This window comes from Otolemur garnettii, unplaced genomic scaffold (assembly GCF_000181295.1).
Source record: "Otolemur garnettii isolate 467f Iridium unplaced genomic scaffold, OtoGar3 scaffold00023, whole genome shotgun sequence".
NCBI lineage: Eukaryota > Metazoa > Chordata > Mammalia > Primates > Galagidae > Otolemur > Otolemur garnettii.
In genome coordinates, this window is record NW_003852418.1 from 11,963,311 (window position 1) to 11,986,753 (window position 23,443).

At 50.0% G+C, this 23,443-nt stretch overlaps 2 protein-coding genes across 2 annotated transcripts in view; one reads left to right on the forward strand and one right to left on the reverse strand.

Annotated features, from left to right (window-relative positions):
* The window catches only part of PTPN1 (protein tyrosine phosphatase, non-receptor type 1), a 68,449-nt gene extending 56,167 nt beyond the window's left edge, over positions 1-12,282 (forward strand). The window contains exons 5-10 of the mRNA XM_003787694.2: positions 3,058-3,195; positions 6,237-6,446; positions 6,835-6,996; positions 7,368-7,585; positions 8,772-8,967; positions 10,207-12,282. Of these exons, the coding sequence (XP_003787742.1) occupies positions 3,058-3,195; positions 6,237-6,446; positions 6,835-6,996; positions 7,368-7,585; positions 8,772-8,967; positions 10,207-10,230 (948 nt within the window). The 3' untranslated portion in view covers positions 10,231-12,282. The remainder of the gene's footprint in view (positions 1-3,057; positions 3,196-6,236; positions 6,447-6,834; positions 6,997-7,367; positions 7,586-8,771; positions 8,968-10,206) is intronic.
* A 1,136-nt stretch (positions 12,283-13,418) lies between these two features.
* The window catches only part of RIPOR3 (RIPOR family member 3), an 85,590-nt gene continuing 75,565 nt past the window's right edge, over positions 13,419-23,443 (reverse strand). The window contains exons 14-22 of the mRNA XM_012803960.2: positions 22,856-22,986; positions 21,466-21,589; positions 20,753-20,888; positions 20,043-20,204; positions 19,261-19,422; positions 18,377-18,579; positions 16,238-16,321; positions 14,920-15,010; positions 13,419-14,601 (exon numbers count right to left, since the gene is read on the reverse strand). Of these exons, the coding sequence (XP_012659414.1) occupies positions 14,501-14,601; positions 14,920-15,010; positions 16,238-16,321; positions 18,377-18,579; positions 19,261-19,422; positions 20,043-20,204; positions 20,753-20,888; positions 21,466-21,589; positions 22,856-22,986 (1,194 nt within the window). The 3' untranslated portion in view covers positions 13,419-14,500. The remainder of the gene's footprint in view (positions 14,602-14,919; positions 15,011-16,237; positions 16,322-18,376; positions 18,580-19,260; positions 19,423-20,042; positions 20,205-20,752; positions 20,889-21,465; positions 21,590-22,855; positions 22,987-23,443) is intronic.

The following is a 23,443-nucleotide window of genomic DNA, read 5'->3' on the forward strand; positions in this document are numbered from 1 at the left end:
AAAAAAAAAAAGACCCACCAGTGTGTGGGCCCCCCCATGTTTCTGTCTCGTGCCAACCCAAGACTGGGCTCACTTTGAATCTTGGTGAGGGACGGCTTTCCAGTAAAAATCAGTCTCCCTTTTTAAGTCCACATGTATCTGTATAATAGGATAACTGGAATTAGTGACCTCATGTCTAATTTTTTTTTTAATTTTGTATGTTTAAAACAAAAATTTCTACAGGAAATAACAAGAGGGCAGGGCATAGCATGTTGTGTAAATGGCTAAGTGTTCCTAAAACATACATACAGGGTAATAGTTGAGGACAGAATTCCTCAGTTGTAGAGTTCCAAGTCTTGGTCTTTACCTAGACTGTATACAGAACAGTGTTTTTCAACCTTTTTTTATCTCACAGCACATTTGAATGTATAGTTGACTGCGGCACACTTAAACTATGTTTATCAGAAAAAAAAAAGAAAATATGTTTATTGTGTTTTGAACTTCTTTGGAAAATAATTTAATGTTCTTTAAAAATGTTCATGGCACACCTGAGATTCCCTCCTGGCACATGGGTTGAAAATCACTGCTGTAGAGGCCTTTATATTCAGTTTGGAGAGTGAATGCTTGGTGCACAGAGGGGAGATTTAAAAGACTCCTGTGTCCTGCTCCTGAGGCAGGAACACTGGCCTCCTCTTCCTCTGCAGCAGCGGGCCCTTCTGCTTTCTGATCTCTGCTTCCTTCTCTCTCTGCTCGCTGTGTTCAGTGTCTACTGCTGCACCAGTGGTCTGGAACCCACCAGGTCAGTCTCTTTGTTTCTGGGGTCTGGAGGCATCACAAGCTCTCATTGTTGGAGTAAACTTGCCCATTCACATTCTTCTGAGGGCCGGCTTTTGGCTGCCTCACCCACTGTGGCTGAGCAAGGGTCTTCCTATACACTTAATGCCTTTGTGTCTGGAGTGGCAGAATTACTCTGATGCTGCACATTGTCCCCATCTGAGGAGTTCGTCTTTGGCAGCTCTTCACTGATGTGACAGGTAACACAGGCTGAGACTTTAAACAGGCAGCTGAAGTTTGATGCTTGTGCATCACAGCCGGTCTCCTAATTTATCTGTCTCACTCTTTGCTTTAATTTTACTGGGGGGAAGGGGCAGCTCCCAGCTCATTGGAGCAGGGCCAGTAGTCGTCTGTGGTTCTGGATTCACCCTCATCGCCCCAGACCATGCCACACTTCCTGGGCCTGCTGCCAGAGTGGGCTGTGATTGGGCCTCCACTGGCCTCTTCTCCAGCTGTTCTCTGAGCCTAGCAGTCACTCCCCAGCCTAGGACATCCTAGTTGTCCTTCAGAACCTTCCCTTGCCATAGAGTTTGCTCTGGTCTCTTTGCTGTAAGCGCGCGCAGCCTGGAGCACTGCCTTCCCTGTACTCCTGCAGCACATCTGTACCGTTTCCCCTTCAGCCCTAAGTCCACCTTTTCTCTCCTGGGCACAACAGTATCTCTCTGACACAGGGCTGGCCCTAAAGTGGCTTCCTTCACTTATACCATCCTTTGCCCCAGAGGAGATACTGAGTTGACCAGTGCTTATGAACTGCAAGTGTCACTTACCAAAGAGCTGTTTACATGCTGACACCTGGTTGGACAAGAATCATGAGGTCTTTGAGGCTCTTCCCGGCTCATGGTCAGTCCTTCTGGCTCACAGACCCAGCTGTGAGCTTATTATTTTTGTCCTAAACATTCCTCTGCAAGCCAAGATATTTGAATAAATGGTGCAGGCCAGACATGGTGGCTCACGCCTATAATCCTCTTCGATCTGGGAGGGCAGGGCAGGAGGATCGCTTGAGCTCAGCAGTTTGAGACCAGTCTGATCAAGAACGAGACCCCCCTCCCCCACTAAAAATAGAAAAAGTTAGCCAGGCATTGTGTCTCAGCTACTTGGGAGACTGAAGCAAGAGGATTTCTTGAGGAGTTTGAGGTTGCTGTGAGTTAGGCTGACACCACAGTGCTCTAGCATGCACGATAAGAGTAAAACTCTACCTCAAACAAAAAAAAGAAAGAAAGAAAGAACAGTGGTGCACAAACTTAATTCAGGTAAAGTATGTCACTAAACTTGAGCCAAGTAGTTTTTCTGAGACTCCAAATGAAACCCAATCTTTATGACTTTGCGTGTTTTTTTTTTTTTTTTTTTTGAGACAGAGCCTCAAGCTGTCCCCCTGGGTAGAGTGCCGTGGCATTACAGCTCACAGCAACCTCCAACTCCTAGGCTCAAGCGAGTCTCCTGCCTCCGCCTCCCAAGTAGCTGGGACCACAGGCGCCCGCCACAACGCCCGGCTATTTTTTGGTTGCAGCCGTCATTGTTGTTTGGCGGGTCCGGGCTGGGGATTCGAACCCGCCACCTTAGGTGTACGTGGCTGGCGCCCTAGCCCGTTGAGCTATAGGCGCCGAGCCGACTTTGCGTGTTTTAAAGAAAATTTAATTGAGCTACATTTAAATTGAAAACATCAAATAGTTTCTGAAATTCTCAAAATGGAGCATCGGAAGTATTTTTCTGAACCATTCTGAACTGAACCAAACCCTAAGGAGCCCCTCTGCACCTTCTCTGACAGTTTGCGTCTGGTTACAGCTCTTCACCCTTCCCAAAGGGCTTCCCTGGCAGTCTCTTCAGTCTTGTTTTCAGTTGCCTGTGAGCTTTCTTTGCAGAGCAAGGCACTCACACTCCACAAGTCCTTGGTAACGTTGGAACCGGCTACATAAAGGAGTCTGTGAAAGACAAAGCTTTTTGTGCAATCTGGCTTCACCTCATAGAAGGTGACAGAGGGTCGACTTCTGCAGCATCTCATTGCTGTGGATAACCAAGGGCCACTGGGTTTGGAAGTCTGAGCCCTGTCTGCACAGCCAGCCCTGGTTTCATATCCCCTACTCCCCATCTCCCCGAGAGGCCCGCAACTGCCCTCACCACGACTTCCATGTTCAGAAAACCCCAGGCCTTTGGGTTATCATGAAGCTCATGGAACGTTCTCCACACTTCGTGCCATAGGAAAACAGTCAGTTGCTAACAATAATTCCATGTTATTTCCTTCCCTAGTTAAAATGTGCACAGTACTGGCCACAAAAAGAAGAAAAAGAAATGATCTTTGAAGACACGAGTCTGAAATTAACATTGGTCTCTGAAGATATCAAGTCGTATTACACAGTTCGGCAGTTAGAATTGGAAAACCTGAAAGTAAGTGTGGCGTGCGCGTAAGAGCTTCGGGCAGTCACTTGGTTGAGATGTCGCCTTCCTTGCACTGGTGTTCCCAGGTTTTGTAGACCCTGAGCAAGATGTGGTTTGGGCCCACTTCCCTGCTCTCTCCTAAAATAAAAAAATAAAATCAAAAAGAGGTCATTTGAGCACTGTGGTGAACAGATCGTAGGGACAGCAGAGGCCATAGGTGTCACCTTCTCCACAGAGCACTCTCTAAACTTCAATGCTAGCTAATACCAATTCTTAGGGAAAAGGGAGTTTCTTATCTAAAAATCACCAATTGCTACCTGTGCAACTGCAGAGGGAATGAAGTAGCAGCTGCAAGTTCAACACCAGCGGGGCATCCTGCCTTCTTTGTGGAGCTCAGTCCCCTAGTCTGAAGTGAGGGAAGAAGGGCCCGCCGGGCTGATTCCAGTTTCCTAGCCATGGAAGCTTTCTAGGTGAGGTCTCGTGTTTGTTTATTGTGGGAAAAATGTATAGCATCAGCTTCTGACACTGTGCTAAGTGGCACTGCCACCAACAGCCCTGCCCCTGGGGATTGGGAATAATTCTCCTGGAGCCACAACTTAGAGGAAGCCAGGCCAATGCTGAGAACAGCGAAGGCAGCTCCAGGCAGTGCCGGGGATGCCGGTAAACCTGGGGGTCGGCCACTAGCTCTGCAACCCAGCTGCCTAAAGTTGAGTCCCAGCCCCTCTTGGTTAGTCACGCATGCTTAAAGCAAGGGACATCACCTGTCAAGGGTATTTCAGTTTCCTCTTCTGTTTGACTCAGGTTTGTGAGGGTTCCGGGAGGTCCCACATGGAAAGGGTTGGACCAGTATCAGGCTCAGAGCACTTGACCAGAAAAAGGGTATCTGGTACCATGGAGGGCATCACATGGGCTTGCCTGGGGGAGCAGGCCGGTCATAGTCTGAAGAAGAGTGGGGTGGTAGAGGTCCCTGGGAGTGGGGCTCCCTGGGCTGCGTGGAGAGCAGGGCTCTGCTTCTGGGTTAATTCGCGTCTTCGCTTTCCAGCACCGCTTAGTGGTCATGGCTCCTGTTACTCACTTTGTAGTTAGTTAAAAGTAATATCTAGAACTTAGCTCAGGTTACCGGGAAGTGGAGCAGAGGTTGGAGCTGTGTGGCCTCTGAGGAATGCAGCAGTCCAGCTGCTGTGATCAGGGCGATGCCGCCCGTCCCTCCTCAGCCGCGTGGAGGGCGGAGGCATTGGACGAAGGGTTCCCAGCATCGCGTTGGCTGCGTGTTGGAATGTGCCTGCAGGATTATGGAGTACACTTGTTAAAAAATACTTTTTAGCACTTGCAAGCCTCAGATTAAGAGTGACTTCAGGTAAATGCCTGCTTGGTGCGGGAGGCTGAATTTTAAGGATAAGAGCTTTGTGATTTTTGCCTGGTGGGGCAAAACAGCCAGCTCATAGGGTTTGATATTAGGACCAATTGACTTTGTTTTTTAAAAGACTTTTCTCATCCATAGGTGTCTTTTCAAACAATGGCTTAAAATGAATGCTTTGCAGGAGGGTGGGCAGGTACGAGGGAGGGTGTCAACAGGAGAGAACCCACACCTTTTTTAAAGATTGAAAGAAAAATTGCTTTTGGCATGCCTTTTTATTCAGTTTTAAAAGTATTTTTTAAGTGCCTCTCTTTCCCCCCAAAATAGAAAAAGTATTTCTTTCTCTTAAATGCCATTAAACAGAGATCATTTTCTAGGGAGGAAAGAACAGAACTGCTTGGTGTGGTCCTACACGTTATCCTAATGTGCGGGTTTCTCCTGGTTCTGCAGACGACGTCAAGCGTCTCTGATAGTGAGTCAGGGGAGGCCATAGTGACTGTGCTGCACCTCTGTGAGGACGAGGCATTATCTTCGTCCTTATGGGCCTGGCATGGTGGCTGTCACGTGATTGGCATGTTTTGGACATTTGCTGGACGAAGGAAGGCATTTGTAAGCAGGGGTCTGGCCTAAAGCAGCATTTCACCATTAGCTGCTCTCGAGGTGGCCTGGGGACTGTCACGGTGTCGTTTATCAGGGAGACCCTTGAGGTGGGCATGGCAGCCTTCTTGCCATGCCCATGTTAGGAGACTTACCATCCTGGGACCCTTTCCTCCCTGTGACCTTGCTCACCAACTTACTGATTCCCCATTTCCTACATGCTCTTAGGTTACAAAAGGTCTTGAGTGTTCTCCCCACAGTGAGAACGACCTTCTGTCATGGCCACTAGAAGGCTTGGGGCAGGAACAGAGCCACTCTGGGCTGGCCATTCTTTCTTCTGCTCCCCAAGGGCAGACCATTCTGGGGGAAGAGACGTTTTGGGACAAGGGCTGAGGTCCTCCTTCAAAGGGGTCTGCAGCAGGCTCGGAACGTGGCTCCCCCCCTGTGAACCTCAGCCTCTTCCTCTGGAATGTGGGAACAGTGGGAGTCCCTGCAGGGTGGGTGGGAGGACTCAGGGGCAGCTGCTGCCGCTCCTATCACAGCCCCTTCACAACTGTCTCCTCAGCTGGGGGTTGAGCCATGGGTTATAGTCGTCAGATGCTCAGTTGGTTACTTTTTTCTCTAAAATGATAATCCTCTGAAAACTTCCAAATAGTCTTGAAAGATCTTGAGTTGGCCAGAGCTGGTGCCCCACACGTGCAGTGACGTTATTGCTGTGTCACAGGAAGCCTTGTAGGGATCTATGACAGGATTCTCGTGGGCGGCAACACAGTGTTGTTGTGACTTGTGAGGCAGGGAGAAGAAACCAGTCATAACCAGGTAGACCGGGGAAGTGACAGGGACATTGGAGAAAAGAGGTGAGGAGACAGTTCCATCCGGAGGGACAGTGAAACCTAAGCAGGATCACCTTGCAAGTCCGTGTCAACACAGGCCTGGCACCCAGTGCTTGATATTTGTTGACTGGGTGCAGGGACCCTGGGAGAAAATCTGAGAATAGACAGTTGGGCACATGCAAAGTCCCTCCGTATGTCTTGGAATTTGTGATTTATGTACGGATGATTCTTTCAGAATCACCTTGAGTATTTTTCTCTTTCAGACTCAAGAAACTCGGGAGATATTACATTTCCACTATACCACATGGCCTGACTTTGGAGTCCCTGAATCACCAGCCTCATTCCTGAACTTTTTGTTCAAAGTCCGAGAGTCCGGCTCGCTCGACCCGGATCACGGCCCCATCGTGGTGCACTGCAGCGCCGGCATCGGCAGGTCGGGGACCTTCTGTCTGGCTGACACCTGCCTCTTGCTGGTAAGGAGGCCCTTGCGGGGAAGGAGTTTGCACTCCCGCCCTGGCCTGGCCACAGCTCCTTCGTTCCTGTCTCCTCAATGCATTTCCTCAGCTGTGACCTCCACTTTGTAACAGCTTCTCCCCCGTGAAAGCAGCTTTGTCCTAAACAGGGATGCTCCTAATTGTAACATGGAATCCAGACAGAGCCAAACAATCTTCTTCCCTCTAATTCTTAACCTCTTTGCACCCTGTGCTCACAAGGTCCTGATTTTGTACATTTTCTCACATTTTCTAGAATTCTTCTGCCTCCCTGCCATGGTTCTTCCAAAGTAGAAATGGAGCACTCCTGTTCAGAAATGTGGAAAGGCGTGTTGGACCTGGGTGATTGTGTCTTCTTCTTGACTTTCAGATGGACAAAAGGAAAGACCCTTCTTCTGTTGATATCAAGAAAGTACTGTTAGAAATGAGGAAATTTCGGATGGGTCTGATCCAAACAGCGGACCAGCTGCGCTTCTCCTACCTGGCTGTGATCGAGGGTGCCAAGTTCATCATGGGAGACTCCTCAGTGCAGGTCAGCATCACTTTGGCTTTAATCCACGTGTGATGGTGTTAAGTTTTTGCCTTTGAAGGTGCCTTTCTGTCGAATTCAAATACTGACACAAGTCAGGAAATAACTACCCTTCGTGTTTAAAATAGCTAGAAAGTTGTCAAAGTGTTCGCCATGTTCCAATTTCTGCCATAGAAGTGCTCATGTATTGAATACTGATAGAAGGAATAGACTATTTTTGAAAGATTTCATCTTCCAAGGATAAGGCTGGAGCCCCGAGAAGCCGAGAACCCCTCACCAAGGCGTCATCTCTGCTTACTAAGAGGGGAGTGGATTTCCTGACAAACCAGCCAAAAGTGAACACTAATGGGACTTCCTCTTGCTGCTCTTTCAAGGATCAGTGGAAAGAGCTCTCCCACGAGGACCTGGAGCCCCCACCCGAACACGTACCCCCACCTCCCCGGCCACCCAAACGTGTCCTAGAGCCACACAATGGGAAATGCAAGGTCTTCCCAAACCACCAGTGGGTAAAGGACGAGACTGAAGAGGATAAAGACTGCCCTATCGAGGAAGAAATCAGAAGCCCCTTAAATGTCCCCCACAGCGTGGAGAGGTAATGTGAGAGGGTCCCATTTTGTTGGGGGTGAGGGGAAAGGACCTTCTGTTCTAGAAACACATGCTGGTATTGAAATGCTATGGATGCTACTTCCCCTGGGAAAGCAAAGCTTCCACATCCTTGGAAAATGGGCTCTTAAAACCGCAGTTGCTCCTCTCTGGGCTGCAGAGGCCGGTTTGGGGCTCAGCGCAGCCCTGGGAAGTGAATGACTTAAGTAGGGTTCAAGCGCCACCTTGCGGTGCTTGTTGGAACAGGAGGCTTAGTGCAGCTGAGTAGGGTGTTCCTGTGGCAGTGCCTTCCCCCAGGTTTCTGCCAGTCCTGACAGTTGATGTCCAGGTCTGACCATGTACCTTCAGCCCCCACAGTGGTCCTTTGGGGAACTTAACCTTTTCAGGTAGTCTTGATTACATTAATTGCCATCTTCCTTTCAATCTGATGAACATTTGATGGATGTGGAATACTAAGGTAACTAGAACATGTCCCTGGCCTATGTTCTAGACCAAGTTATGGATGGCCCTGCAGGGAAGCTTGCAGAATGAGTCCAAGTTAGCTCAGCCTTAGACTGCTGGTGGCAGTACCCTTGGTACCTCCTTTGTGGAGGGAGGTTGTAAGATGTTACATACTTTGGCCCAGCAGTGGTGTTCATCCAGAAATCTACCCTGCAGCAGTTGTCAGGTTAGATTGTAAAGATACGTATATGTAGTTGTGTTTGTTGTAGCATTGTTTGTAATAGTGAAAAATTAGGGGTGAGCCAATGATCTCTTCAGGGATTAGATAAATTGTTTTTCCTTGTGCTGGGGTATCTTATAGCTCTAAAAGAATAAGACCTGGGTGTACTGATGTGGCTGGGCATTGAAGTTGCAGTACACATGGTGTGACCCACAACAATAGGTCCTCCAACAGAAGGTGATCAGTTTCCCAGCACCTCGTAGACCCTATTCCGGGTATGGTTGCTCCCTGAAGCATCGGGGGAGGGTGGCGACAAATGAACTTAAGGCTGATGTTGGCTTTGGCCTGGCATACTTCCAGGCAGAGGGGGCTGCCTTGCTGGTGTGAGTTAGTATCACTCTGCTCTGTCTACATGCAGCTCGTTTTGGCCTAGATCTTGTCCCATAATAATGTTGTCCTTGCCATCCATTTTCCCCAAAGTGAGTAATGCATCTCTGCCCCTCTGATTCCTCAGCACGAGTCAAGACACTGAAGTTAGACGTCGGGTCGTAGGGGGTAGTCCGCAAGGTGCCCAGGCTTCCCTACCTGCCAAGGGGGAGCCATCGCCACCCAAGGAAGAGGAGGACCACTCTCTGACTCACTGGAAGCCCTTGCTGGTCAACGTGTGCATGGCCACAGTGCTCACGGCCGGCGCATACCTCTGCTACAGGGTATGTTTTCACTGACAGATGCACTCGAGGCGTGCGAGTGCTGAAAGCGCTTGCCGCTGGCCCAGTGTTAGGATTCAGGTCTGTGGAGCATCTGAGCCAGTCTCAGAAGAAACAGATCAAAGGTTTTTAAAGTCTGGAACTGTGGAAGGGCTAACAAGAGAATTAAGGATTGATGCACTGGGGTTTTAAGGAGCCCTGTGGTCCCAAGAATATAATAAGAGTCTACTCTCAGGGCCTTAACCTATTCAGGAGTAAGTAGAGAAAATGCCAAATATCTCTCTCTCTCTTCTTCTTCTTCTTCTTCTTTTTTTTTTTTTGTTCATTTGTTTTGGGAAAAAAATAGAATTACAACACATTGTTGTTTTTAAACTTTATAAAAAAACAGCTTTTTGTTATTTCTGAAACAAAACAGATTAGGCACTTATGAAACTTTCTTGTACCCTTAGGTGATGTAATCAGATATACAATTTATATTTGATTTCCCAGGGAAAGAATTCCAAACTTTGACGAATGTAAACTCCCCTGGAGAAGAGGGTTAGGACGCTGTCACTCTCAGTGTGCACACTGAGCCGGGACAGTGTCTTCGGGCTTTCCCACTTTAAGAAGAAAACCAACAAAGGGTGTCTCTAGAAAACAAAACCCGGCTTCTGCTTTTGCTCAGGGTGACCCCACTGGTTTCCCATTGTTCATTTCTCCATCAGTCCTCCTTGTGACAGCCATCTCGCTCCCATACCAGCCCTCGTCACCCCATCCCCATAAGTGGGTTTCCTCGAGGCCCCTACCTCAGGGGCAGAGTTCATCCCAGGTAGCCACCAGCATTTCACCACGCTGTTGGTCCAGACGAGTGGGTTCCCCTTCATTTGGAGAGCGAGTGCCATCTCCGTGGACATCCACATATTAGATGTGTGTTGCTGTTCAAGTAAGGGGAGGAGAGAGGACTGACCTCAGAACTCCGGTCATGGACGTCACCTCACAAAACTTTTTTCATTATTTTAAATATTTTACCTCTTTCCAGATGACCATCTTGGAGTAGATGAGATGGTTTTGCAAAATGCAAACAATTTTTTCCTTAAGGGTGATTTTCGGGGTGGGGAATTATTAAAAAACAAAAAAGCAAGCCCCCTTGGCTGCTTCCCTGAAAGGTTGGATTCGCCTGGGGGTGTGGCCGGGGTCGTGGAGGAGTTGGCAGCTCTGCGGGTGTGGCTTCAGGCTCATCTGAAATGTTTGGTTTCCTTCCAGTTCCTGTTCAACAGCAACACATAGCCTGACCCTCCTCACTCCACCTCCACCCACTGTCCTCCTCCGCCCGCAGAGCCCGCGTCCGACTAGCAGGCTGGCCGCGGCAGGTAAGGGCCGCCGGACAGCGCAGAGCCGGGCCCCAATGGACGTTGGCTCTGCACTAAGACCCACCCTCCCTGGCTGTGTGTCCCCCCCCCTCATTCTTTTACTTTTTCCCCCTTCCCCTTCTTTCCTTTGAGTTCCAAATCCACAAGCCATTTTTGGAGGAGAGCAAAGGACAATACCGTGCTGGTGGTGCAGAGGAAAGGCGGTCTGTGCCCGGGTCAGGGCTGTCCCCCCCCCCAAGCACTCCCCCTCGGTGCGTCCCAGGTGGGCAGCACACCATCATCCCCACCCCCAGAGCCTCCGTGGAGTCTGCGTGTCGTGAGCCTCTCCACGCCATATTTATTTTTAAATTTGTTTCCCCAAAGGTGTCCATAGTGCACTAGCATTTTCTTAAACCAATAATGTATTAAAATTTTTTGATGTCAGCCTTGCATCAAGGGCTTTATCAAAAAGTACAATAATAAATCCTCAGGTAGTACTGGGAACGTAAGACTTTGCCATGAGCCTGCTGCGTCAGACCAGTCCCGGGAAGGAGGCCGGCTGTAAGCGGTCATTACTTAGTGATGTTGTGGGTAACGCGAGAAGATAGAACAGTGCTATAATATATAATGAACACTTGGGTATTTAATAAGATACATGATATGAGATTACTTTGTTCCCATTATCCTCCCCCCAGATCCTTATTCTCAATCACCGCTGTCCCCGTGTGTATTAGAATGCATGTAAGGTCTCCTTGTGTCCTGATGAGATACCATGTGCTTGAAATGAGAACCTTCGATTTCTGCTTACTAATGTGCCCCGTGTGCAAGTCCAGTCTGCCTATGCATGATCTGATCCTTACACGGCTGTGGTTCCTAAGGCTGTTGCTGAAGCAGTCGCCATTCAGCAATGGAGTAATGTTTTCCAGTAACAGATATTTGCCTAATTCCTGGCATGACACTCTGGTGACTTCCTGGTGAGACCTGGCCTGCCCTGGCGCAGCAGGTCTCACCGTAACTCAGACATTCCAAGGGTTTCGGAAGCCATATTCACACCTCCCACTCTGGACATTTAGGCAAGCAGGGACCCCACTCTGTTGGGATCAGCCTCCACTGTTCAAGTTCACACTCTCCTTGAATAGACTGTGATTTGGAAGCAAGGCAGCTGTTGGAAGCCACACTTCCTGAAACAGCCTGGGTGACGGTCCCCTAAGAGTCAGCCTGCTGCCGTCCCGTCCAGGCTCGCTTTGCCAAGAGAGGTGCGTCTGCCCCGCCCTGAACCCTGTGGGGACTGATGGTGCTCACGACTCTTCCTGCGAGGGGAACTTCAGCCCTCCACATTAAGTGGCTTTTTTACCAAGAACAAAAAGGCAGCTGTAGCTCCCGAGCACTCTCTCGCCAGCATTTTCACATTTTGCCTTTCACGTGGGAGAAGCCAGTACAGAGAAAGTCTGTGGTGGGAACATTGCGCGGCATCACCCCACAGAACCTTGGTGAGGTGTGGATAAGACTTAGGTGCCAGGCTGTGAGCATTTTGAGTTGGGCTTTTTTTTTTAAGTCCTGTATATGTATGTAGTAGTTTGGGTGTGTATATATATAGTAGCATTTCAAAATGGATGTACTGGTTTAACCACCTATCTTTGGAGAACGGATGGCTCTCCACCTGTTACACATATGTTAGAGAGGTAGCGAGCTGCTCTGCTATATGCCTTAAACCATATTTACTCATCGGGTCATTATTTTTTACAATGGCCGTGGAATAATCCATTTTTACAAAAATAAAAAACAAACAAAAAAAAAGCAAGGTGTTTTGGTATAATGCCTTTTCAGGTGTGTGTATACATGAATGCATGACCGGGTTGGGGGGGGGGGCGTGTCTCAGGGTCTTCTGTGACCTCACAGAACTATCAAACTGTACAGTTTTCCAACTTGCCATATAAATGATGGGTTTGCAGTTTAGTTGCAACAATAAAAGTTTTTTCTAAAGAACATGGACTTGGGGTGCTTCCCATTTCTTTGCTTAATGGGCCTAAACCAGGATGGGCAACTCCTGTTCTTTCCCATCCCTGCTGATGTGAAATCAAGATGTCGTCAATCAAGTGGGGTGAGAGTTTTCCACATTTAAGATCCAGGAGGGCTTCCTGGAGTCGGCAGTGCTGTCGGGCTGGGAGAGCTCGCCCGGCTGGTGAGCTTGTTTTAACATTTCAGGCCTAAGCCCATTTCCTCCCCCCAAACCCACCTTTGCATGTATAGGGCCCTTGGATTAACAAACTTCAAGTTGTTTGAAGAGCTCTTTTAACCTCAGACCGTGTCCCTTAGCCAATTGCCTGTAAGAGACGCTATAGTTGTCACATTTCGACATGTCTAACGTCATATGTGATGTAGAAATGACTTAGAAACAATGAGAGATGAAAAATTAGTATAGTTCTCTTTTGTGTACAAAATTAAACAACATAAATCCGCCCCCCCCAAAGTGATTTTTTGACTTCTTGTTTTGAAGTAATTTCACACTTGCAAAACACTGCAAAAATAGTACAGAGAACCCCTCTATACCGTTCAGGATCTTGTGACCATTTCAAAGCCTGTCTGCCAGCTGGGCCCGGGGGACAGACGAGGAGACAAGTGACAAGTACAAGTTGTAGTTCTGTGGCTCCAGGGTATCCACAGGGCCTGGGGACTCCGAAGGCACCTGTAAAAATGGCATTTAAGCTTTCAATAAGAGGGAGCTTGCCAGTGTCAAAAAAACTTAACAACTTTGGGAGTGGAATCAGATGGGGCAGAAGGCCAAAGGCTGTCCTGCAGGATTCCCGTACAGGACAGGGAATACTGGGAGCCTTCAGGAGCAGGTGGAGAGTCCCAGCACAGCATCCAGGGAGGACACTGCCTGGGGCCCCCCTCCTTATGATGTGAGGACACATCTTGAGTTGGGAGAGCCCCACAGGACAGCAGGGGTGACCTTCCCCAGCAGGTTGTTTGGGAAAACTACACAGTACAAACTCTATGAGTTGACCACCCAGGGGACTGTAACAAATTGGTCAACATAAGGAACTAGGCCTGCTGTACTGATAGGGACATGTGGTGCATGTCCAGTCTATGAAAATTAGGTCAGCTTTCAAAGGAGGAGGTCAGCGTAGGGAGGCATTCGACTACAGAGGTTCAACTATATACTATCTACTTTTTTGTGCAAAGTGAAACACCAGTTAAAATAGTTTAATTGAAATTTTGAAACATTGAACATATGAACAAAGGAAATAAATACTACATTAAACAAAAAAAAAAGCACAAAATATATGAGTGAGAATGTTTAAGTTACAAAGTTCTCCCCACTTTTGATAGCAGCATTCAAACTCAATGTTATCTCTTTATTAACACAGAGACATTTCAGGACCATGGTTTGTTTTTTAATAGACTTAAATAGGAAAATCATTTGATTTCTCTAACAACATGTTCTTCAGTGAAATCTTCCTCCAAATCAGCTTATGACCTCTGGAGCAATTTATTTAAGGGGCCCTCAGGCAACTTGTTTGAAAACTTGGACCCCATTTTGATGAATATGGCCAAAGGGAATGGTTTCACTGCCCATGACATTGAAGGCTCTGCAGCTGGTGTGTTTTCTTCGTTCCCTTACGGTGCTGAACCTGGTGAAAACAAGGTCCACACTCAGTCAGCCCTGTCCCTGGGCTCCACTGGCACCTCAGCTGCAGCTCAAGTGAAGAGTGTGGGTTATGGGAAGTTGACGGCTGCTGCTGAAATGATTAGAACCTCTGTGGTCTTGCAATCTCAGGCTTGGTGGCCTCCTCCGTCCCAGCATTTGTTGAAGCAGAAGTGCTGAGCCAGCTGACGTGCAGGGAGCCCTCAAGTTCCACATACTCACCTTGGAGACTTTATTCAAGGCCTCAACTTGCCTGGCCTTCAGCCTCTTTGTAGCAAGGCTCAGCGCTGTATCCTGGAGGAGGTCAGGTAGGAGTCAAAAGTCCAGCGCTCAGTTGAGGCTGTCCAGCTTTGGGAGTGCTGTGCATGGCCTTTTTCTGCTTCTGTACAAAAGCCCCTCTCACCCACTGGGGCTGTGGAAGTGGCCTGGAGCCTCAGGTGCAACTGGGACAGCTCAGCCTTCCAGAGGAGCGCACAGCACTCCCTGCCCAGGGCCTGGGTTCAGGCTGGGCTGCAGCAAAAAGCCAGATGCCAGATTGGAGCTTCTCAGCCCCAGCTTTTTAAAATACTGTGATTTCAACATCTGCCTCCTGGCAAAAGATTTCTCTTTGTTCTGAACAGCGTTTGTCCATCCTCTCGAAAGCTAAGTGGCCTTTTTCACCTGAAACAGTAAGGTGATTTGTCACTCAGAGCCTCCCACCTTGGTGTTTGCTACTCTGGCAGGCCAAGGTGGCTGCAGATTGTGCTCGCTCTCTCCTGGGCCTCAGGCCCCGGCAGGGAGCCGGAGCGTGTGCAAGAAGTTTAAGCAAACGGTAGGACACGTGCTGCCCCTCCACCATAGTGAAGTGGCAGGTTGATTCTGCACTGGGGATGCTAATGTTGCCAGTGCCAGGGGCTGTTTAGCTTGTGCTAAGAGTTGTGCACCCCCTCCCCAGCCCCAGGAACCCCACCTCTCACTACATTTAATGCTCTGCTTTACCAAAGGATAGTGTAGCCTCCCGCGCAGCCGCTCGCACGGCCTCCAGGTCGGACTGGCACAGGCTGGCGATCTGATCGATGCTTTCAACACCCTGTTTGAGGTTAGGAGACAAGGGTCCATTAGGGGATGTTTTCAATAGCAGGTGGAATCTACTTTGCTCAACCCCATGTGTGGTATCTGGGGCCTCCTCAGCCCCTTCTTTTTCTTGAGGCTTCCAGGCTTCGTAAGTGGCCTCAGGTTCATCAGAGGCACCTTTGTTTGGAAGCATCTCATCTTTGCAGTCCTGACATCTGCTGATGAGCCAAGCCATTAGCAGAGCCTGTTTCATGGATACCAAATTAGAAAGGAGGAGACCGGTTGCCTTCTGGACTTTCCCGTCACCCCCAAGGCAGGAGAGCTGCCCTAAGCCAGGACACGTGGCTGATAGGGCACTGTCCAGGGGCTGCTCTCCAAGAGGCCAGGGCCCGCTTTGACCTGCAGCGCCCTCTGCTGGCTCCCCACCTAGCTGGGTTTCTCATTCTATCCAGGTGTGTCTCCTAGAATTTCTCAGAATCAATAGGGTGAGTGAGAGCAGTCTGTATTGCACTATCTTTTATCTAGCGAGGGCAATGATTTTTTTTTTTTTTTGCAGTTTTGGCCAGGGCCGGGTTCAAACCCGCCACCCCCTGTATCTGGGGCTGGCGCCCTACTCCTTGAGCCACAGGTGCCGCCCAGGGCAATGATGTTTGAAGGAAGAATTCCAAAATCAGATTAGGTCTACACCTACAGGAGTGTAGACGGCTGGGTTGTATCGGGAATCTCAAAAACATTCATATCGTCAGGCCCTAGAGTAACGGGGTGTCTAGCCTAAGGAACTATCCAGAATGGCACATGTTTTTCAAAAGCGTTATGCACAAAGATGTCCATAATGACATTTATGATCAAAAAGGTAGATCTAAAAAACCTGCGTTTTCTATAATGGGTGAGTGGGCTAAATTACGTGCTGGAGAGGCCATAAAGAATTTGGAACTATATTTAATACGATCAACAATTTCAAATGTGCACACACTGACTAAAAAACATACCAAAATGTCAGCAGTGGTTTCTGCTACATAACTGGGTGATTGAATTCACCCAGGGCCGGAAGGAATGCTCACTTGAGTGTCGTCATCAGAGTCTCTGGTGGCAGAGCCATTGGTGGCTCCTCTTTTCTGCTGGCAGTGATTTATTTATTTTTATCTTTTTTTGATGCCAGTGGCATCATGTGAGGTTGACTAACTTTAACGTGAACCATAAGCAGGTCCTGTGTCAGTCACTGCTAGGGAAACAGAACACTCACCTTCAGCTGCTTAAGCGCCAGGCATGCGGCCTGCTGGAGCCTGGGGTCACCCTCTGTCAGGGCATCGGTGTAGAAGAGCAGGGCCTGGGGAGTAAGATGGCCGGACTGGAGGGTGGGGAGAGGCCAGCCACCCTCCAGATGCTGACGGCAAGGCAAGCGCTGCCTGCCTTTTTCTAGACAAAGTTACGGGTGTGGTCTGTTACCTTTGGGCCAGCTGTACATAGTCACGGGATGTATACTCTGGTGTCTATTCCCCCCAAACTGACCCCCTGAGCTAATAAAGTAAAGCTCTTTTTGTCTAAAGCTCTTACTGTTTCAGAAGCATACCCTGAAACTGCTATCTATGAAACGCCAAATCAGAACCTGGGTGTTCAGCTAGGAACGACAGAAGTGGACATACGGGGAGGGGGGTCACCCTCATCAGCCAACACCAGGAGAGGCTGCTGCCTCAGGCCAGAGGGAAACAGGTCTCTCCCCTTCATCACCCTCTTCCAGTCACATCTCTGAGCCTGTCCTCTTAGTTTCACAACCACGGCCACTCCCTTCACCTCTCAGCCTAAGTTGGCTAAAAATGAAGCTGGCATTGGACTGGCTGCCCAACTTGTCATGAGGGTCAGTTTGAAAGTGCCTGGGGCATGCTGCCCACAAGGGAGGCGGAGCCAGGTGCCTAAAGTGGGAGCCCAGGATCGGGTTTGTGTCCACGCCTGGCTGAGTGGTCACACGTTCAGGTGGAATGCTGAGGAGGTGGAAGGGCCCAAGCCCAGAGTTGGCTCCAAGGGACCTGTGCCCAGAGCCAAATGAGAATGGCTGCCTTTCCATCCTCAGGGGACTCTCTTAGTCTGATTTGGGAAGATGGAGGTGGGGTGCTGGCCCAGATCCTCCTCCTCCCTAAACAGGGCACATCAGTATGGGAAACCACATTGCCCATTGTCTCTGGAGAGGTAAGAGGGTCATCACAGGTCTGCTCCCTCCCGTCTGTCCCAATCTGACACCATCTCTAAGGGCCTGTCATCTGAGGCCCTTTGCAGTATTAAAAGGTACACATGACGTATACACCCCCAGAAATGCCACAAAAATAAACCTGAATCCACTGAAGCCTTTAAATCAACTACTAATTTTCAGAAACTATAGAAGACAGAGAAGCGCGTTAAACTGTATCAGCTATCGGGAAAGTCTAAGTGTTATAGGACAAGCCGGTATCTTCAAGAAATGAATTGCAAGGGGAAAAAAAGAGATAGGGAACCTTCAGAAGAAATGAAAACTGAAAGATATCAGCCAACCACAATGTATACATCTTATGCAGATCCCAGTTAAGCAAGAAGACAAAAATAGGATACTTCAGACTTTCAAATTTGAACATTAGATATATGAAGGAATTGATGATTAATTTTTAGATGTGAGATGGTACAGTTGTAATTTTTGAAAGAATTCTTATCTTTTGACTCGTAAGTATAAGCCAGGATGTCTGGGATTGCTTCAGAATAATATGGGGGGACACCGTAGGGAGGTGGGCCATGGTTGACAGTGGTTGGGCTGGGGTGACAGGTGCATGGGGATTCACTGTATTGTTCTGTCTATTTTGTGTGTGTCTAAAAGTCCAAACAAACTTTAAAACCACCACAAAGCAAGTGTTTTCCAAGGACCGTTAACAACGTAAGCAGAGATTTTCTCTCCATCTGGAACTGAAACCAAAGGTGCAGCCTCAGTGTCACTGTCCCCACCTTCCTGTCTGGTGCCTTAAACATACAGTAGTCACAGGCCAAGAACCAAAATGGGAAAAGAGCCCAGTCTGTCGGTTTGCAATTGAACTGAATGCAATGGACTGTTACCAGCTAGCCGCAAGTATTAACTGAAACGAAGTGAAGATGACCGGCAAAACTAAGAAAAAACATTCAGCATGCAAGAATCTCATGTGACATCTCAGAGACCAAACATGTCACTTTAGATACGCTGAGACAGGTGACAGGCTTGTAGGTACAGCACATGTGACCCTCAGGGAGCCTGGCAATGCCAGTCCCTCCATCAAAGTACCTCCCAGCCAGCGCAGCCCTTTGTGCTTTCTGTAGGAGAGAAAATGCCTGCCTCCCCCAACTCACATGCCCGCAGCCTGGGGGCTGCCACCTGCCTCCAGCACTGTACCTTTTCCCGGAAGCTTCTGTTCCCGGCTGCACTGGCCAGGCGAGCGCTGGCTGTCCTGCGCACACGTGGAGGCCCGTCCAGCTGGAGCAGCGCCCAGGCTCTTAGGGTCTGGGGCAGAGGCTGCAGCCTGCCCAGCCACTTCCCCTGCAGCTTCCGCACTGCCTTGGCCTGCCCCGCACAGCTTAGGTCCTCGATGAGTGCCACTGGAAGACGGGAGAAATGGGCCCAGGTCCCTTGCTGGAGCTGAGCAGTACAGCTGCAGGTACGTGTGGTCACTGCCATTAGCCCAGAGAAGTAAATCCCAGAGCAAGGAGGTTTCAAAGGGACCTTGTGGAATCTCTAGGAAAGCTTTCTAGAGAGGGATCAAATACACCTTGAAAATTGAAACCACAGCCAACATTTCAGGGACTTTCACCAGCCAAGGTCACCCTCCTAACTCACTCTGTTCTGTGCTTTTTATTTTATTATTATTTTTTATTTTTAGACGGAGTCTATGTCACCCTCAGTAGAGTGCTGTGGCGTCACAGCTCACAGCAACCTCAAACTCAGGCTTAAGCGATTCTCTTACCTTAGGCTCCCAAGTACCTGGGACTACAGGCACCCAGCTATTTTGTTGTTATTGCTGGTTACAGCAGGCCCAGGCCACATTCAAACCTGCCAGCCCTAACCACTGAGTAGGGGTGCTGAGCCAGTTCTGTGCTTTTTAAAGCTGCCTTTCCATGGAGCTAACTTCACCCCATGGGCTGAATGTGGGGTCTTATTAAATCCAAGTTCTCAAAAGAACAGCTGGAGGGGAGAGATGGAGAGGTTCTAAGACATGGTCTGGGACAACCCTGCTGTCACTGTGCCGCTCTGAGGGCACCTGTCACCCATCCCAGCCCTACCCTCCTTGGTGAGCTGAGCGAAGTGCTTCTCCAGGTCGGAGACGTTCTGCCGCTGTAGATAGCTGTGAAACTGGAACCAGGTGATAGTCTGTTCTTCCGGGAGCCTGGCCTCAGGGAGCAGCCCCCCACAACTGACCACCTGCTCCAGCAACCTGCGGCACACTGGGTGGCGGGAGAAGGCATGAGGAGAAACCAAGGCCTCGGCCTCTGAAGCTTCGTGAATGAGCAATCTGGTTAGTTAAAAGGCTTTCCAGTGGCACATGGATGGGTGTCCCACATGAAAGAAGTATGCATCAGCCTGAGTCCATGGGTCCCTAGTCAACTGGTCTTGGGTGTATCCCAGTGCCCTGGGCCCCACACCACACCTGAATCCCAGAGGCAAGGCCTGGGATGGTGGTGCTCAGAGTACAACTGTCTGTCATCCTTCACTTATTCACAGAGAAACACGTTACAGCTCTGTGTTCTGGAGCAGGGTTCAGCCAACATTTCAACATGTCCTTGCCTGCTGCCTTCCCAGAAGATTCTGTCGTCCCCCCTTAAAGACTCTGCTGGAAGGCAGAGTCTGTTCCCAGAAAGATGCACCACTCGTGTGTGCATGCAGCTTTGGGGTGTCACAGACTGCTGAGAAGGCCACCTGGGGAGCACCTCTCTCCAGTGAAGGGAAGATGACTGCTCCTGCCTTGCCATGAAGACAGGGCTGAATGAGGTCTGTTGTGACAATCCCAAAGGCCCAGGAGACTCAGTGCAACCTTTCTCTGGGACGGGGCGGGGAGGGAAACTACCTATTTCCAGCTGTCCTGGGTATTTCCCTCGGACTCTGTGCAGGAATGTTTTCTTGAGCTGGTTCAGTAGCATTGTAGCAGGGCAGGACAGGACCCCACCAGGCCCCGTGCACCCCCTCCACAGCTTCAGGCACCCTTTCCTCCGCGAGGCCTGTGGAATGACTGAGAGTCCAGGTTCAGAGCCCTGAGTGGCACACGGGAAAGGGAAGCAAAAAGGAGCCCCAAGATACCCCTACTAGGACCTCAGAGGTCAGGAAATGAGGGGGTGTGATAGATGCAGGGCCCCGCCCCTGCATTCCCACGTGACACAGAACGATGAGCTTGGGCCCTAAGCATCTCACAGGGTCACTACCCCTGGTCCTAACAACAGCCCTGGGAGTGGCCACTGTCACCAGCCTCTCATCACAAGGAACCTGGGCTTATGAGAGGGAAGGTCCCAAGGGGCAGAGGCAGAACTGGGGTCACAGCTGACTTGAGTACATGTCTGTACCTAGAATGTGTGTGGGGGCTGTATCCTCCTTATACAGACAGGGAAGCTGAGGCTCAGAGGTGAATCATTTGCCCCCAGAGTTACCCAGCTGAGGGCTGTCCCGTGTCCCTCACCCACCCACATAGTGCCCAGGCATGTGCCAACAGCTCCCCTGGGCTGTGTTCCCCACTGCTTCCTGCCATTCACATGAACAGCCCCTGGGTAGTGGGCAGTTACTTACTGTCTTCAATGGATGCTGCCTTGTGGACCTTCTCAAAATCAAGGACAGAAAGCGTCTCCAGAACCTGCTTTTGCTGTGTCACTTCTTCCAGGAGGCATTCCTGCACCATCCTTGACAAATTAGGAGAGGCCAGTTTCTGGGAAGCAGCCCACAATGCTCCAGGTTATCAGGGAACACACCCTCTGAAGTCATATGTCCTGACTGTGGCTCCCACCTGCCCGGTGCCTGTCCCTCCCATCCCCATGGTAGCTCTGTCATCTGGGGCTTCCCTCTTCCCCAAGGTGGCTGAGCTGCCAGGGGCCACCTTTTCCACTGGAGGAGGCCAGCCTGCCTGAAAGTGGAGCTAACCCACATTCAACGTAGAGCTGAAAGGGAGAGACATGTCCTAACGGCATTTGAACCCCTGGATCCAGGTGGGCCTAAAGCCCACCTCAGCCTTTCAGCACTACAAGTCATTACATTTTCCTTTCAATTGAGCTGTTTGCACCGAGGTTCTAGTATCTACAAATGAAAGTTGCATCCACAGTCTTTGATTCAGGGCTCAGGCTGGGTAAAAGCCACATGACCATTCACCTAGACCCTGCACCTGCCACAGAGGAACAGCCCTGATCTCACTGGCTCTCAGTGTGGGCCTCTCACCACCTTCAGCATGAGACCTTACCAAGAGGACTCCCAAGCCCCATCCCAAGTCCCCCAGGCCCTCCCTCAGCCACCTGGAGCAGAGCTTTGCAGACTTGGAGGTGGGCTGTGAGCAGCACATCCAGCTCCGGGACACCGGCCGTGAGCTCCCTGGATGACACTCTCAATGATGGCGGCGGGGGTGGGGTCCTGTCCTTTCTGGGGTGGATTGAGAAGAACTGAGTGACCATCCAGTTAGCAGTTCAGCTCCCTCTGAGAGTGGAAGAAACCCTCCCTCCCCGGAGAGCGCAGGGAGGACAACTCCAGGTCCCAGGTAGTCAAACTGAGGGGAAATTAAGAGAAAAGAAAAAGGGGCAAAAGGTGATAACGACTCAAAGTAGGTGCTGGGTGGTGTGGGCCCGGGGCTGCTGGGGAGGGAAGAACTTTCTGGGGTAGCCAATTTGGAGTCAGAAGACTGAGGCTGAAACTAACCCCAGTTCTGTGACTCTGGACAAGTCTGTTTCCCCGAGGCTCAGTTTACTCATCTGTAAAGTGGGGACAGGAATTCTATGCTCATCCCAGGAGGGCTGCCTCACACCATCCACTGCCTGGTGGTAGCTGAGGGCTTGTAGCAATTCAGGAAAGGCGGAGGTGACAACTTGGATGTGGCTGAAGATACCAAACCCGCCCCATGGGATTGTGAGAGATGAGAATAAGGAATTTTAGACTTTATGATCTTTGCTACTGAGATCTGAAGATAGGAGGAGTCCATGCAACTGGCCTGATGGGGGCAGGTGGGGCTGCCTAACTGCAAAGGAACTGCCTAGCTGGAGTCCAGCCAGGCAGCAGGACAGGGAATGGGCCATGGGGTACTGCCAAGCCTTGGTAAGCTGGAAGCTACAGAGCTTCCACTGTGTACTTGGTCTTTTTTTTTTTTTTTCAGACAGTGTCTTACTCTGTCACCCAGGTGGGAATGCAGTGACTTGATTACACTTCACTGCAGTCTTGAACTCCTGTGGCTCAAGTGATCCTCCTTCCTCAGCCTCCCAAGTAGCTGGGACCACAGGAACAGGCCACCAAACTCAGCTAATTTTTCTATTTTTTTGTAGAGACAGGGTCTTGCTCTTTTCTCAAGCTGGTCTTGAACTCTCAGCCTCAAGATATCTTCCCGCCTCAGCTTCCCAAAGTGCTGGGATTATAGATGTAGACCACCATTCCCAGCCTTCGATCATTATTTTTTAAGATTTGAAAAAATAATAACAAAAGCCTGCTCCTTAGAACAGAAAGCTCAGGTGGGGTATTCTCATTCACCCAGGGTCACCGAGACTCCCAGCCAGGCAGGAGACATCCAGGGAGGGGTGTGGGGAGCAGACCAATGAATAATGAGTAGGAGTCTGGAAAGGGCAAGGAGAGGGACTAGGAAGCAGCAGGAAGCTCAGGACTCAGTGCTGGTCACTGCTGGGAAGGCAGAGGGGGTGCACTCACCGAGGACCCTGGGAGCCCCCATACAGGGACAGCTCATCCGGGGCAAAGTCGGCGTTGAGGAAGGCGAAGCTCTCCAGGATACATTCCATCAGGCTCTCGGCCGAAGTGTGCTCCTGCCTGGTTCCACGGGGCTGTGGATGGAGTGGCCAGGCCTCAGGGCAGTGCTGGGCCCCATTCTCCAGGCCAGGACACTGGCCACACCCTCACTGCAGGCCTTCACAGTGCCACAGTCACAAGCCCCAATCCTACACGCCATCCCTCAGGGCAAGACCAGCCTCTGGTCCAAGTTGAGGCTGCAACAACCACAGGGTATGGCACTCCCCAAGGTCCCTCCTGAATGACCTGTGACAAGCCGTGGAGCAAAGGCTTGAGGGAGACAGATGTGAAAGTTCTTCCCCAAGTCCCAAACACCTACAGGGACAAGGCAAATGACAAGAACCAGTAAGCAGTCCAGCCAGGGACTGTGGAACCCAGCGGGCAGAGGTCTCCCCACAGAGGTGGAGCCAGACCCTCTCCAGTACTCGGAATATGGGTAGGTGTGGCCAGATGGCTCGGTTTTCTAAGAAAATCTAAACACCTGGGATTTTA